Raw genomic sequence first — 14,652 nt, 5'->3', positions numbered from 1 at the left:
ACACGACTTGAGTGACATCTTTTAAATTATGCATAGGAAACAGTTCTACAGAAACCCTAATCAACTCTAAAATCAAGCCAAGAAAACCAGGCTTAACACCAGGTTACTCATAACTGAACTAGTCAAAACAGAAATGGATTTAAGACAGTTACTGTGCGCTCAGATGCAATACTTAGGAATGGATTTATACATGGGATCTGGACACAGAGAAGACACTTATGAGTATTTAACGGTCATAAAAGCTTCACCTGCAATGGCCGCACATTAAATCTGCGGAAATAAAGCCCAGAGTCGCTCGCCCCTCAGTCACACCCTTGTCCCCTGCAGGCTCCTTCCACCCAGGCAGGGCAGCAGGTGACACCTGAGCCCGTGTGTGCGCAGCAGGGGAGCAACGGGCTCAGCGCTGGAGCTGGCAGGGAGGCGCGGCCCTGCTCCACAGGAGGCAGCCAACTGCGGGCACCAACAGCCACTGCTAACCGGCCAGCTCCTCACCCGGCTTCAGCACCGTTGCTTTTCCCATCAACGCCTTGCTGCGGTGCGACTGGGAGTGGTTATTTCAGAGATGACTGGGTACTGGAATTCACTCGGCCCGGGCTTGGCAGCAATCTACAGATGGTTTTCCTGTCTCCATTTTTTCTTTCCTTCAGTATGTTCCAGATCATCGCTAAAGAACACACACACGCTGCTTCTGAGGCCAAAACCAGGAAAAACCATGTATAAGAGGATGCTGAGCCTGGCCTCTGGACATCATCAATTCAGGGCAGGCCAGTGTTGTGGGCACTGCCCGCCACACTGCACCACATCTGCAACACCAAGGAAACGCTACTCTTCCCCATGTGCCACTTCTGACTGCTATGCTTAGACTGAGAACTGCGACTAACACAGAAGCTGCGTGTGCAACGCACACATCCAGGAGCGACTGGCAGGCCAGACAAATGACAGTGGGTTCAAGGCACTGGCTCTGGTTATCACGGCAAGCAGCGCTGTCAACGCTTCAGGAAGAGGGTATGGCTGCTCCCACCAGCTTAGGGGAGGAAAAGGCTGCCCCGTAAGGCAGGTACGTCCTTCCTTCCCCCATCTGTCCTGCCTTTGAGACTCAGTGTGTGCATAAAGAGAAAGCTGCCTGGTGCATGCTCTCCTAACTGCAGGACGGAAGCCTGTGAGCCCGGCGGGGAAGGTGTCCCTGAACCTGCAATGCAGACACCAGAGGAAAGACGCCCCCGAGTACCCACCAGGATGCATAAAACGGGCACTGGGAAGAAGGTGGCGACGCCTGAGCATCAAGAGACTACAGCAGCCACATCAGCTACTGCAGATGCACCAGCCCTGAGGACAGCCACAAAGCGAGCCTGGAGAAGCACGCATGGTCAGGCCCTGCTCCAGACAAGAGTTACTGGCCCAGAGCCGTACCCCATGGGGGTGCAGGGAGAGACGTCTCCCTAAGGCCCCAACCCTGAAATCCCACTCCTGAAGGGCAACAGGGAGGAAAAGAACTGGCAAGTAAAAGCAATCAGAAGAAAGATGACATCGTGCCTCATGTTGATAAGGAAGATGCAGGAGTGAGATCCTGAGAACTAACAGTAACACGGCAGGAAGACTCCATGGCAGTCACAGAGCACGCTCTCCCTCACGCTGCTGCGGCCTCTCCCCTTGCTCCTCGTCTGTGTGCCCTCTGACCGACGGACAGAGCAGGGTCCCAGCCCCGCCGCTCGTCCACTCTGCTCAGGCTTCCCCTCCTGCGCACCTGCAGCGGCCACCTGCTCGGCCTCTGCTGCTTGCCGCTGGACGTCTGTGCTCAAACCGTGGTCCTCCTGCCCCCCCCCCCGCCACCTTCTTCTGTACCCACCGCACCAAATATACACGAAGCTAAAACTACAGTCACCGTGGCCGCATCAGCAAAGGTGTTCAAGGGCACAGAAGGAAGAGAGGTCAGCCCTGAAGGTGCCAGCAAAGGGCTGCAGGACAGGAGGACAGCACGCTGGCTCTTACCTTCGAGTCGTAGGCTGACTGTTTGATGACCTCGGGCGCCATCCAGAAAGGGGTACCCACGAAGGTATTCCTCTTTATCTGGGTATCTGTCAGCTGGCCGGCCACTCCAAAGTCAGCCAGCTTCACCTCTCCGTGTTCAGACAGCAGAACATTGGCCGCTGTGAAGGAAAACCACACTGACATCAGTCACCACACTGCACAGTGCCAAGCACAGGGGCAGGGCCAATGTGTCCTCTTCCGGCCACCATGCTGCCCCAGTGGAACTGGCCAGGGGTCCCGCCCCACCTTCAGCCCAGTCCCACAGCGCTGATGGTGTGGGACAGCTCCCCTTGGGCTAAAGTTTAGCTTCACCATCTCTGGTATTTTAACAGAGTGAAAACAGCACGGTGTTCTTACCTTTAATATCTCTATGGATCTTCTTCTCTGAGTGCAGGTAATCGAGTCCCTTCAGGATCTCTCTTAATATGGTGGCAATCTGAGTTTCATCTAAAGGGCCAGGCTCTAACTAACAAAGACAACCACAAGAGAGTGTTACAAGCACTAAGTGATTGTTTCACCTGTAGTGGGAGGCAAGGCAGTATCCCCATTCAATGCAAAAGGATAAGCAACATTTGGAAACGTTTTCCCCACCGGGGCTATAGCTCAGCTGCACAGCGCCTTGCTTGGCAAGTGTGTGGTCCTGAGTTCACTTCGCAGTGCCAAAAAACAAAAGAAATTTTTCACTTAAAGCACACATTTTGCTACATAATTAAAATCTATTAAAGCATCCTTTAAAAAACAGAACCGGAGAAAATGACTTCGCAGAATGAAGCAAGATCAGCTCCAATTCAGTGGTGCCCGTGAGGAAGCCCTGGTCACTACACCCGCTGTGAGGGTCACCATCTGGCCCAAAGGAAGGTGGGGCGCAGGCAGGAAACCCACAGTCAGGAGACAGAGTCCAGGAACACAGTGCGACCAGGATCTGCCCTCATCAACTCGGCGCTCTTACCAGAAGGTGCATCTCTACAACTCAAAGTGCAGCACATCCATTCCGGAGGTTACTGCTGCACCCGGATTTTTAAGTCTATTTTAAAGCTCATCTTCAAGGGATGTATCTGAAAGAGTTCAATTCCTAACACTTTAGAATTTGTTACAAAATATATACATTAAATAATAAAAATTATTTATTCCTATTGAGGTGATAACTATCTCTGGAAATTTTTATTCTGAGAAACTCGGAGTTGTTACTCTGGACTCCTTAAATACCCACTCTTATAAAGGTGTAAGGAAGAAGTGTCAGATGCGCCATCCCCATTCAGAAGAAAGAATCAGAGCTAACGGGCCATTTAGATCAGACAGTATGTCCACCATCACTTGCAGATAGTAGACTCATCCATACTGCTGAGGGCCAAACAACACGAGGCAGAGAAAAGGCAAATTTTCACTCTCTCTTCTAAAGCTGGGACACCTCTCTTCTGCCCTTGGACATCAGAACTCTGCATTCTCTGGCCTTTGGACTTGGACTGAGCCATGCTATAGACTTCCCTGGTTCTCCAGCTCGCAGACCACCTACCGTGGGCCTGCTCAGCCTCCATAATCACATAAGCAATTTCGTTAGTAAATCCCATCTCATCCACCCACTTCCTGTTGGTTTTGTCTCTCTGGAGAACCCTAACATAACTGTCAAATTCGCGGTAACAGGTACTCCTAGAGTTGGTCAAGCCAGGGCAAGCTTAATTCTCTGAGTCATACGCTAGCCTACTCCATTATTACAAACTGCTAGCTGGGGGAAACATGGTGGACTCTGTCACTAAGCTTGGGAGCATTTCAAGAATCTGTAACAGGGAAAAATGTGGACTACCTCTCATCCATGGGTGACCACTAACCCCTTCCCCCACATCTCTCTCCACTTCTTCCTCTGCCGTGAAGGCCACCAGCTGGGCACGCCGCCACCCAGCTGGAGACCACAGCCCCAGGCCCTGCAGCATCAGTGTGTGGAACGTGAGCACACAGGACACAGCCCCTCCCGGTCTTGGCGCTGAATACTGGCCGCTGGAGAGGATGCGGGTGACCCGACATGTGGGGCGGAACTCCACTTCTGTCTTGTTTTGGAGCTGTGACAACAGCAGCTTGGCCTAAACATTACTTGAATGCACCACCTTGGGTTTTTTTTTTCCAAAATTGTGTTGTGTATTCATTTTTAAGCTTGTCAACATCTCTGCCTGATCAAGCAATGGATTTATGTAGTGAAGTTCCTTCTTAATTATATTCCAAGTCTGCCCTTAGATTCTCTGGCAATACTAACTGACCTACTAATCAGATAAAACCTTTTGGCCGCAGGCCCTCTTGCTAATCCTCACTCACCTCTTCTAATGCCCTCCACCTGCTTTCTCTTCCTTCAACACCTTCTAACACACGGTGATACACTCGGCTGTGCAGCTCCGTAACAGAAGGACTCCAGAACTCCCCAGGGCTCGGGCAAGACCAGACATGCAGTAGGCACACAGTAAGTATTTTCTGATTGAAATGGTTTCCCTCACCGGGCGACCAACTCTTGTCACACTGGAAGCTGGAACGTCTTGAACCGCCCACTATGGCTGACACTCTCCCTGGCCTGGCCATCCCACAGGCAGCTGCGATCTGACAGCCTAATGACACAAGTGGCTTCCAAACTGTATTCAAAAGAACTCAGGGTTCTCTCCCTGTGGGCTCTACCAACATTCCACTTATTATTTAATATCCTCGCAATTACACACACACATACACCCCCAGAGATGGAGCACATCCAGACGTATGCACTCAAAAATATATTCATGGCTCTTATAACTGAACTAACTACACTGTCTCTTTGTCCTTCACAGTAGATTCTAAATTTGTATTTTTTAAAGGTCAAAAAGCATGCAGCACCAGGAAAAGAAGAGAGGGCTCACAAGGCACACAGCCTCAATCAGCCCTGGTTTACCTTTAGCCAGCTAAGGAGACGCTCACACCCTGGCCTCGACCCAGGCAGTCCCTCCGCAGGATGACCCCTCAAGAATTCACTCAAGGAGATCCGGGCTGACACCAAACTGATGGAATAAAGGCTTCCCACTGCAGTCTGCACTCTGTCTCCCTACGACGGGCCAATGTCTATTTGCACATCATGTAGTGGAAGAAAGAAACCAGGACTTGCCATCTGGTTTGGAGGCTCCCCCATCTCTAACTTGGGATAAAGTCACTTTTTCTCTATAGGGGGCCCTGTGAGTTTGTAAATCGGAGATATCACATTTCAGTCCTTGGTCTGACACCTGCCACTAACACTCAGCAGTGTCTGCTGACCTCCACGGTTCCCCTAGAGGAAACATCCTGGCAATTTCTGCCCCACATCCCAACCTGGAGCCTGCCTCCACTGAACCTTGAACCTTGACGCTGGAACCAAAGGCAAGCTTCCCAAATCCATTCTCAGACACGCTCAAAGGGCATCCCGGGGAAGGAGGGCGGCCGTCTTCCTGTCCTGGCTGAGACCCGATGGAAGCAAGCACACTAAGGTTTTATGGCACAGGTAACACAGGATGATGGCCACAACCAAGCGCGCAAGGGCACTGTGTACGATACAGCGAGCACTCGAATCCAGACAGGTACGCGCAGTGTGTGCGCAAGGGCAAGGACAGGAAGGCCCCGCAGAGACCCCTGCCGGTCTCTGAGCAGACTGCAGCCTTAGGGGATTTTCTCTGCTGAGGGATCCTCATGCTCAGGGGACTGGCAGGGCAGGCTCTCTGAATAAGACACGCAGTCATCTTTCCCCTGTAGGCCCTCAACATGGCGCTCCTACAGAGGCACAGGTTAACAACGTGCCTGCTGGCAGAGACAAGTAAAACCTAGTTAGAAGTTTTCAAGGATATGGCCCCTAAATCCATCTATTCAGCTACACTGCATCACACTTTCACGAGTGACAATATTCTGGTTTTCAAGATCTTTTATAAATATGTAGCAGGCCCTTTTGAAATAATCGTAACCGTTTCCAAAGTTCAAAAAATAACTACTGATCCCATAATTAAAGTGTCTCCTCCACTGTGAAGCTTTGGGGGCTGGGATGGAAGACAGAGAAAGAGACGAAGCAGGTCAGTCTCCGCAGCCAGCAAGCCCACACCTCCCGCTAAAAGCAATGTCAAAAACTGCACTGAGACCAAATCCAACACATTAAACTACTACAGGGCTGGGGATACACCTCAGCGGCACAAGCACTTGCATGGCAAGCGCAAGGTCGTGAGTTCGATTCCCAGTACCAAAAAAAAGAAAAAAAAGAAAAATTACTACAGCACTGACAGTGGATACACACTGAAGCACTCAAAGCAGAACTGCTGCTCTGAGGGAGTCAGCGTCAGGGAAAGAAAGTCTCTGCGAACAACTTCATATGCCACAAATTAAACTCACTTAGGATAACAGTAAATGTAATTGCACAAAAGGAGGTAATTTTCTACATTCCTCTAGTATTTCCCAAAAGAGTGAGGAAATGAAAAGCTTTTTGTGTAATGTGTATATTTATGGGGAAAAAAAAACAAAGACAAAAGCAAAGTACCCAGTTGGGTTTTTTCCCCCCACTTCAATTTTATTGTTTATACTAAACTAGATTCGTTTTTACTGAAATCTTTCTTTTTAACCCTTTTGACTTTTTCTGTATGGCTTACAACAGTATGCAATTTTCTAAATGAAGGTATATCGTCTTTCTGGAGATACACATAGTCTATGGTTTGTGTCAAGATGTCCCCCCAAAGCCTCACGCAGCCTTATGGGGGGTGGGCTTCTCAAGGGTGGTTGAATCTCGACTTTGACTGATTCATGGCCCAATATGGGGATTAAGGGTGTGAGTGCTACACCTGCCCTAGAACAGGCAGCCTGCATGCAACATAAGGGACAGAAAGAAGCTTGACCCTGCTCTCTCTCTCGCTGCTTTTGCTGTCTTCCACCACCATGAACAGATGCCCCTCTGCCATATGCCACTCTGCCTGGAGGCAGCTGACTATGGACTAAAACTTCTACAAACTGTGAGCTAAGTAAACCTTCCCCTCTTTAACTTTGGGTGTCGGGTATTTTGTCTCAGCAAGGACAGAAAAGTTACTAAGACACATAGCTTTAGAATTTCACCTTCAAAAATACCTTATTGCTATTACTACTATGAAAAAGAAACCACCTCTCAATCACAAGGGATCTCCTTCCTCTGTGAGTACAATCTGTATAGACTGAAAATACAAAACAAACATGACTTCCTTCAGCTGTCATCACAGGAGCAGTGAAAACCACAGCACCATCATCCCCACGCCATCCTGCCAGGCAAGCTTCCACTGCTGAAATGACCACGTCAGCCAGCTAGAGTCTCAGACCTAAAACCAGCCTTCAGGGTGGGCTGGACAACATGATTTTATTGCTACTGCAGAAGAGATGGCAAATGCTAAACAAACTATGTGGTATCTTTTTCTTAAAAAATTCTTCTCTGCATGCCCTATGTTTCAAAGGTGATGCAAGCCATGCTTACAAGCTGCTTATTTGTGAGCACCTGAAAGCCCAGCTTGAAGCCATGTTTGACACAAAAACCAGCACACCCCGCAGCTTTCACCACCTTCCGTGAGGCCTGGAAGCCAGACAGGCTCCTACAGCAGGGCCAGAAGAGGAGACACCACCTGGGCCGGGCCTGCTTGTCCCAACAGTGTGCCCGCTGGCAAGACGCAAGAGTGGGCATCCATCCACCTCCTTGCCTAACCCCTGTTGTAAGACCCGGCACCACACCTCGATAATCATCTGAGTCTTACTCTGGAGATGAAAATGTGATACACTTATTTTGGAAGCTAAATTACCATCTGAAACACGAAACCATGATGTTATCAGCTCTCCAAAAGCTAAAAACTTCTGGAAAGTAAGCTAACCAACTGTACTTAGGTAAGATGAGTTCTGGGCAAAATCCCTCACTGCTTCTATGAGTGAAATCACTGGTTTCTCATAAAACAACAAAGCAAACTGATTTTAAAGGCAGGCCTGTAATTTTCAGTAACATATAAGAAGCAAAAAGGCATAAAGAATAACTTGGTTCCTTTTTCATGAAACTTAGAAGAGGGCAAAGTGATGAATACAGAATTATCTTCCAAACCCAGACTAAGGAAAGTCGGGTGTACGGAACACATTCGACATACTACTTACGAGATCCAGTGCAGAGCCGCCACCAAGATACTCCATTATTATCCATAACTTCGTATCCTACACAAACAAAAACAAAAAACGATGGAATTACTTTTAAAACAGAACCAGAAAAAATATTTTAAATAACTGGAGCAAGTTCGTCCCTGCTATTTTGGTTCTAGAAAGCATCAAAAACTTGAGTCAGCAAGGAAATCAAGTCAGGGTAAGGACCACCGCACACACAACACCTCCGATAGCTCAGGGCATAGCCATATCTGGTGGGGCTCCTGCTGCAGATTCTGCTAAGGACAGTGCTGCAGACCCGAGCCTCAGAGAGGGACAAGGACATCTCCAGACCATCTCCTTCGTGAGCCTCATGTAGAGCAGGGTTTGAGAACCTGCAGCCGAGTCAAGCCCAGCAGGACAGCACAGCTTGGGGCATACTGCGACAAGGAGCAGGGTGCCTCCCGTCCTCCACCTGCACCTGTGAGTGCCCGCTGAGCCTGGAGGGCAATGTGATGCTCCTGGGAACGGGGCACCCAACATGGCACCCCCGATCTACTTGCTGTGCAGAAAGGCAGCCAATTTCTGGCACCTCCAAAGGCTCGGTACTCTTTCCCTCCAGGGAGCTTTCCAAAAAAGCAGGCCTGGCCTAGCCGTGTGTGTCCTTTCAGCCCCTCCTGACTTCCGGGGCTGTCTTGTATCTGAGGGTCTGGGTGTCCAAGCGGGTCCCAGAAGCAATGCCCCTCAGCTACAACGCCCCTCTGTCCTTAAAGCAGCATCTTCATTACTCCATACTGTAGGGCAGCTGTGTATTCACTGACAATAACAAAGTGAAAGAAAGGCGATCGGGCCCCTCCTGACCACAGGGCAGAAGCCCACCAGAGCTCCCTTGGGGTCCTCCCAACGCGGACAAGAGCTGAGCTGGTGCTGGAATGTGTTCCAGTTTCCAGGCCTTTTTGCTTTTGTAGCTCCCCAACTCAGGAAAATTCACCAGCCCTTCCTCGCTACACCCCGGGCAGCGACTGACCATCGGCCCGTGTGCTGCTGAATTCCCTCTCTATGCTGCCCGCTTCACAGCACGCTTGAGCTGAGGTCACCTCTGTGCCCAAGGAAAGGCAGCTACATACACTGAATGCACACCTTAGGGAGGTCACTGCATCTGGGAAAGGAAGTCTCTTCATTTTTAAACTAAAATCTGCTGTGTGGCGTTAATCCTAAAACAGCCCAAACGCCAAGTCCAGGTTCTGATGTATGTAGAACCGTTTCTCAAGCTTTTCAACGCCCTGGGTCACTGACACATGGAGCCAAATTCAGGCCAGCGACAGAGCCTGGACAGTGGGCTTGGGACCTACCTGACAGGTGCAAAGCTGGTACTCCTCGGGCACGGGCACCTGCCTTGAGAAGGCCCAATGGGCCCCAGTTCCAGTTTCAAGAACACCTCCTACCACAGACAGAATGCGCAGTGCTCCTCCTGTCGTTCATGAAGATGCTGGTGCGCTGGTTTCTGTCACACCAGCCCGCTCCTTCTAGGCATTTCAAAAGCATCCTGTCTGAGGGTCAGAAATAAACTACTCCACATAAGACTCGTTTCTTTTCTTCCTGACTGACATAGGAAATCTGCTGTTTTTCTGTGAGAGGCTTTGGAAGTTCTGATTTCTACTTGCACTCCAGTGTGTTTGGCTTCGGTTGGACTCAGCTGTGAGGCCTGAATGGGGAGGGAGGGAAGTCCCCTCGAAGCCTCTCCTCCTTGGCAACTAATGGTACAATCACACCCTGGGACCCCATCTTCTGCTGACTTAGGGACTCAGTGTCACCAGGAAGCAAGGCATATGTGACCGCGCCCTTGTCCCTCAGCATTCCAAAGCTCTACCCTCCTTTCTTCTTACATCTACCAACTGGAGAAGTAACCGCCTACCCACCACCACATAAAATAACCTGCTAGCCCTCCTACTTCTGCCTTTCCAGGGAGCCCGAGCAGGATACCCTGATGCATTTTTTCTCTGTAAGCAAGTGCCCAAAAGCAGAGCCCAAGGCCAGAGTGACACCATCTTGTGACAAAGACCTCCTACTTCCTGGAGAGGAAGAGGGGGTATAAGACCAGCCCCTTCCAGGGAGCAGACATGCTGGAGGGGACACTGCCAAAGCAGGAGGCCCACCAGACCGAGAGCACTGAGGCAAGGCCTCAAGCCCTTATTCATGCCCGGCATGGTGGTGCACGCCTATAATCCCAGCACTTGGGAGGCTGAGGCAGGAGGATCGTTTTGAGACTAGCCTGGGCTACAAGTGAACTCGGAGCCAGCCTGAACTGCATAGCAAGTCCCTGTCTCAAAAAGATGAAAGAAAAAAAACCCTTATCCAGGTCACTGCTTCATACCTGTGCCTACTCCCTCTAGCACCAAGGACCAGGAAGTGCAAACTGCATTATGGAAAGGTCTAAGCTGGCTGAACCTGCTTCTCAGGCTCCTAGGTATGTGGACGCTGCTGCTGCACGAGTCACCCTGCAGGCACCAACCACTAAAAGCTGAGGACAGCTAATAAGCAACAAGGAGGGAGAGTGTAAGGGGGCCAGTGGACAGGGGCCTGAGGCAGAGTGGCAAAGGCCAGCCCTTTCAAACAAGTGGGAAGTCACCGAGGGTTACAGCAGAGCAGAGGCCACCCTGCAGCCAAAATCTGTCCCCAGCGTGCATCCCGTCCTCCGGCAGATGAACCCCTACCAGCCCTACTGGCCCCCCACTGGTGACCACACTACTCGTGAGTCACCCGCCCCCAGTGCTTCCCTTCTCTGCACGCGAGGGCTCCCCGCACCCTCCACTCTCCTCTCCAGGACCCGGGAGCCAGAAGCTGTGGGTTCTGCCCTGCTCCTCCCCCTCCTCGCCAGAATTATTCCCCAACTATATCCCCAGTTGCTGGTTTCTCTACTCGGATTGGGACAGGGGTGCCACAACAGGGACAGAGGGATGGTGATCTTGGAATTGTCAAGGGCTGGCACCAGCATCCACCCTGAGGCCTGCACCCTAGAGGCAGGTCAGAGCCATACTCCAGACACCAGAGTAGGTCCCAAATCTGCCACCTGTCCCGGTGCCTGATAATCACATCTACCACCGACCCTACAACAAGAACGGTCTGAAAGGATACAGTCCCCCTCACAGCTATGGGGAGCTCTAAGACCTCCAGAGGAACTCAGTCTCTTCTATAAAATGGGGTATCTGCTATAATCTCCACACAGCACATCCTCCCACATACTCTAAACCATCTCAGATCATTTACAACAGCTAACAACGTAAATGCTATGGGATGTGGCACCTGCAATTCAGGAGGGGCGGTGCCTCACAGAGGCGACACTGGTACAGCGAACCCCAGCGGTGCTGTGAGGTTATTTTAAGCTACAGACATCTGAAACTCAACAGATGCAAAAAGCAGCCTTCATGAGCTTTCCTTACCTGACCAAAAGCAACAACTTCTGGGAAATGAGGCTGCCATGTATCCTCTCACAGGAGCAACGAACAGTTCTGCCCCCACAACAAATCCCTGCCCTAGGAAGCTTTACGACCTGAAGACAACAAAAGCCACTCATACCCGTACAGGGAAAAAAAAAAAAAAATCAACACTTTGTTACCTCCTGCTTGTTCTCCTAAAAGTCCATCCGTCCTTCCTGGAGAGCCCTGTGTGTTCCCACCAGGCTTGCTCCTAGCCACTTGCTTAACACACCAGCCACTTCTGTAACCTGCTGCCTCAGGCAGATGCGTAGCTCTTTTCCGGTTAACATGTTTTTTACTAGTTTACCCTGGCAGGCCCCCAGGCACGAACCTACAGAAGCAGAGGCATGACAAGTGGTATATGCCATTATCAAATGCTTAAAGGGGCAAGCCTACACAAGCCACCCCAGCTAAAAAAGTCCAGCCCCTCTCATTTAATACTCTTTAGCTGGCCAGAGGACCCCAGAATCACAAGACAACCTTAAATCCATCTGGGCCATTCTTCCCGTGCAACTCAGGCACACAGCCGTCCCAGTGTCATCACATCACGTAGGCAGGGAGAAGGCCCAACACCTCCGAAGCAGAAAACCAGTGGTCACTCTCTCCACAGGATGCAAAGGGGCCAGGCGGCCAGGCAGAAAGGAGATGGGGGGTGGCCTGAGGGAACTCCAGGACCCTTGCATACCTTACCTCTCCACTCTGCACAATGCTCCAGGCTGTAGCTGGCCCTGCAGGAGTGGGGTGCAGCACGCTAGACCCAGGAGAGGACACAGGTCCTGCAGTGCCTCCTGTACCCACACCCCACGCTCATACTACTCCCTCCTCTGCTCACCCTAAAATGATCCAAGCCACCAACAGCTGAGCCCTTCACCAGACTTAGGGCCGAGCATGGTGGGGGCTCAGGTCCTGCTGATTTCCCGGTCTGATTAGAAAAGGGGGTCAGGGGCTGGGGATTTAGCTCAGCAGCACAGCACCTGCCCGGCAAGCTCAAGATTGTGAGTTCGATTCCTGGTACCAGAAAAAAAAAGGGGGGGGTGTCGAGAGATGCAGGACTGAAGCAGTCGGAGCCATGGATGAAACATGGAAACACATAACATATAGACATTCCTCATTCAATGACCAAGCTGTTTCTGTGACTAGGTCGTTAAGTGAGCTGACTGCTAACTAAGGACTTGTATATAGTACGTATGCAACAATATTCAGAACAAAGAAATTTGTGTAACTTGTATGTAGTCCTGTAATATACAACAGCACATATAACTATAGTACTATACAGAACTGTACAAAAAAAAAAAGAAGACTGGTCATACGTCAGAATAATGTGCCTCAGTCCTAAGTCTGAACAGGTGCTAAACAGGAACTGTCCACACCGACTTCTCACAATGAGTGTAAATGTTACACACTGCAAACACATGCCAATACAAGATTTTTTAAACCCTTGGAAGAGGCCAGTTGTGGTGGTGCAGGGCTGTCATCCCAACACCCTTGAAGGCTGTGACAGAAGGGTCAAAAGCTCCAGCCCAGCAGGGCAACTCAGCAAGACCCTGCCTCAAAAGAAGGAAGAAGGTGCTTTGGAAGCGAATGTGCCGGGGTGACAGTCCCGATATGCTGTATTTAAATTGTTTCCATCTCTCCTTCCCTAATCCTGACCACTCAGCCCCTAGCAACTCGGCATGGCCTGTGCGGGACAGGGCTACACTGTTACAGAGGGGACAGGGGAGCCACTGGGTCCCTCCCGGGAAGTGGCCCACGCTCCCAGATGTCCTCACTCCTCTCTCCCTGCCAGGGAGGCAGGATGGCAACACCATCTCACCACAGGACAATGCAGGGGCGCTTCACGTTTTACAGCACAGCCTCTTAGAGAACACTCCTTCCAACTCTCTCCGTGATTCTGTATTGCTAGGTAACTATCCTTTTCCATTTTACAAATTAAGACGTCTGGTCACACAGCAAGGAAGGACAGGAGCTGAACTCAAATCCACACATTCATACATCAAGTCAGAAGCCTGAACAAGAACCACACAACAAAAGCTCAGGCTACTAATTTCCAAAGGATTCCAGTCAGGAAAATGCTTTGTAATAGTAAGACTGCTCTCAACATTTAACAGTTTAAACCAGTGTCTAAGCAAATGAATTCCAATCTGTCTAAAAAGTACATCAATTCACAAATGTTTGCTTATAATTTAAGGTGCGCACACTCTACTCCATCAAGCCCAGTGTAAGGATTCTGTTCTCGTGCCTTTTAATGTATTGGAAAAACCTTGGCATTTCCTAAAATGTTCTTCTTGCAGTTTGTACCACAAAGCTGGGGCGGGGGGAGTGCACAAGGATCCCTGGAGAAGTACTTAGATGCTCCCCTCCCAAAAAGAGAAATTTGACACAAAACAACAAATCCGATCCGGAAAAGCTTCTGTGCCCTGTAGGGTGAGATCTTTCTTTGTTCCAGTACTCTGGTCCTCATTAAAGAGCAATCACAGCCGAAGGCCAGAAACTGCTATGCTGGCGGGGTACGTGCTACACCTCAGCACGGTGGTCCCTCTGCCCAGGTGAAACATTTCTAAGAATTTCAAGATTATCCCTGTGCTAGGTAAAAGCTTCAATGGTTAAATTCACTTAACACTTCACTCACAACATAGTAAAAGCCAAAAAATGACTGATGACCCAGTATTAACTCTTTGATTAAGATGCAGCCCGAAGAAGTCAGGCCAGGCCAAGTCAGCAGGTGAATGTGGGTAAGAGGAAACAAAGACTTTGGGGCATTTTGCCAAAAATTTAAAGACGTGCTTTTAACAGCATCACGGGGCAATAGATGGAGTCGGCAGATTCACAGCGAATCCTGGATTTCCAGTGTGCGGGTGGCAAATTCTTATTTCTGTTTCACTGCTGCAGGTGGTGGGACCCACAGCTAAATGGCTTGGAGGACGGGACTGCTCGCCTCGGAGGCCTGCTCAACACTTCACTGTCCAGGGAATCTTTCCTGGCATCTGAATCCTCGGGTTCTGGTCCCTTTTGGCCATTTCACTCATTTTTATTTTCTGCCCAGTACTTTTCCAGA

At 50.1% G+C, this 14,652-nt stretch overlaps 1 protein-coding gene across 3 annotated transcripts in view; it reads right to left on the bottom strand.

Annotated features, from left to right (window-relative positions):
* Positions 1-14,652, bottom strand: part of Stk24 (serine/threonine kinase 24) — a 106,381-nt gene that overhangs the window by 15,028 nt on the left and 76,701 nt on the right. For all 3 annotated transcript variants that reach the window (XM_005374077.2, XM_005374076.2, XM_005374075.2), the window contains exons 3-5: positions 8,140-8,196; positions 2,386-2,494; positions 1,990-2,147 (exon numbers count right to left, since the gene is read on the bottom strand). In XM_005374077.2, coding sequence (XP_005374134.1) covers positions 1,990-2,147; positions 2,386-2,494; positions 8,140-8,196 — 324 coding nt within the window. The remainder of the gene's footprint in view (positions 1-1,989; positions 2,148-2,385; positions 2,495-8,139; positions 8,197-14,652) is intronic.

This window comes from Chinchilla lanigera, unplaced genomic scaffold, assembly GCF_000276665.1.
Source record: "Chinchilla lanigera isolate Chin_1 unplaced genomic scaffold, ChiLan1.0 scaffold00003, whole genome shotgun sequence".
Lineage (NCBI taxonomy): Eukaryota > Metazoa > Chordata > Mammalia > Rodentia > Chinchillidae > Chinchilla > Chinchilla lanigera.
Note: the sequence above shows the minus strand (reverse complement) of the source record. Positions and strands in the feature narration are given on the sequence as shown.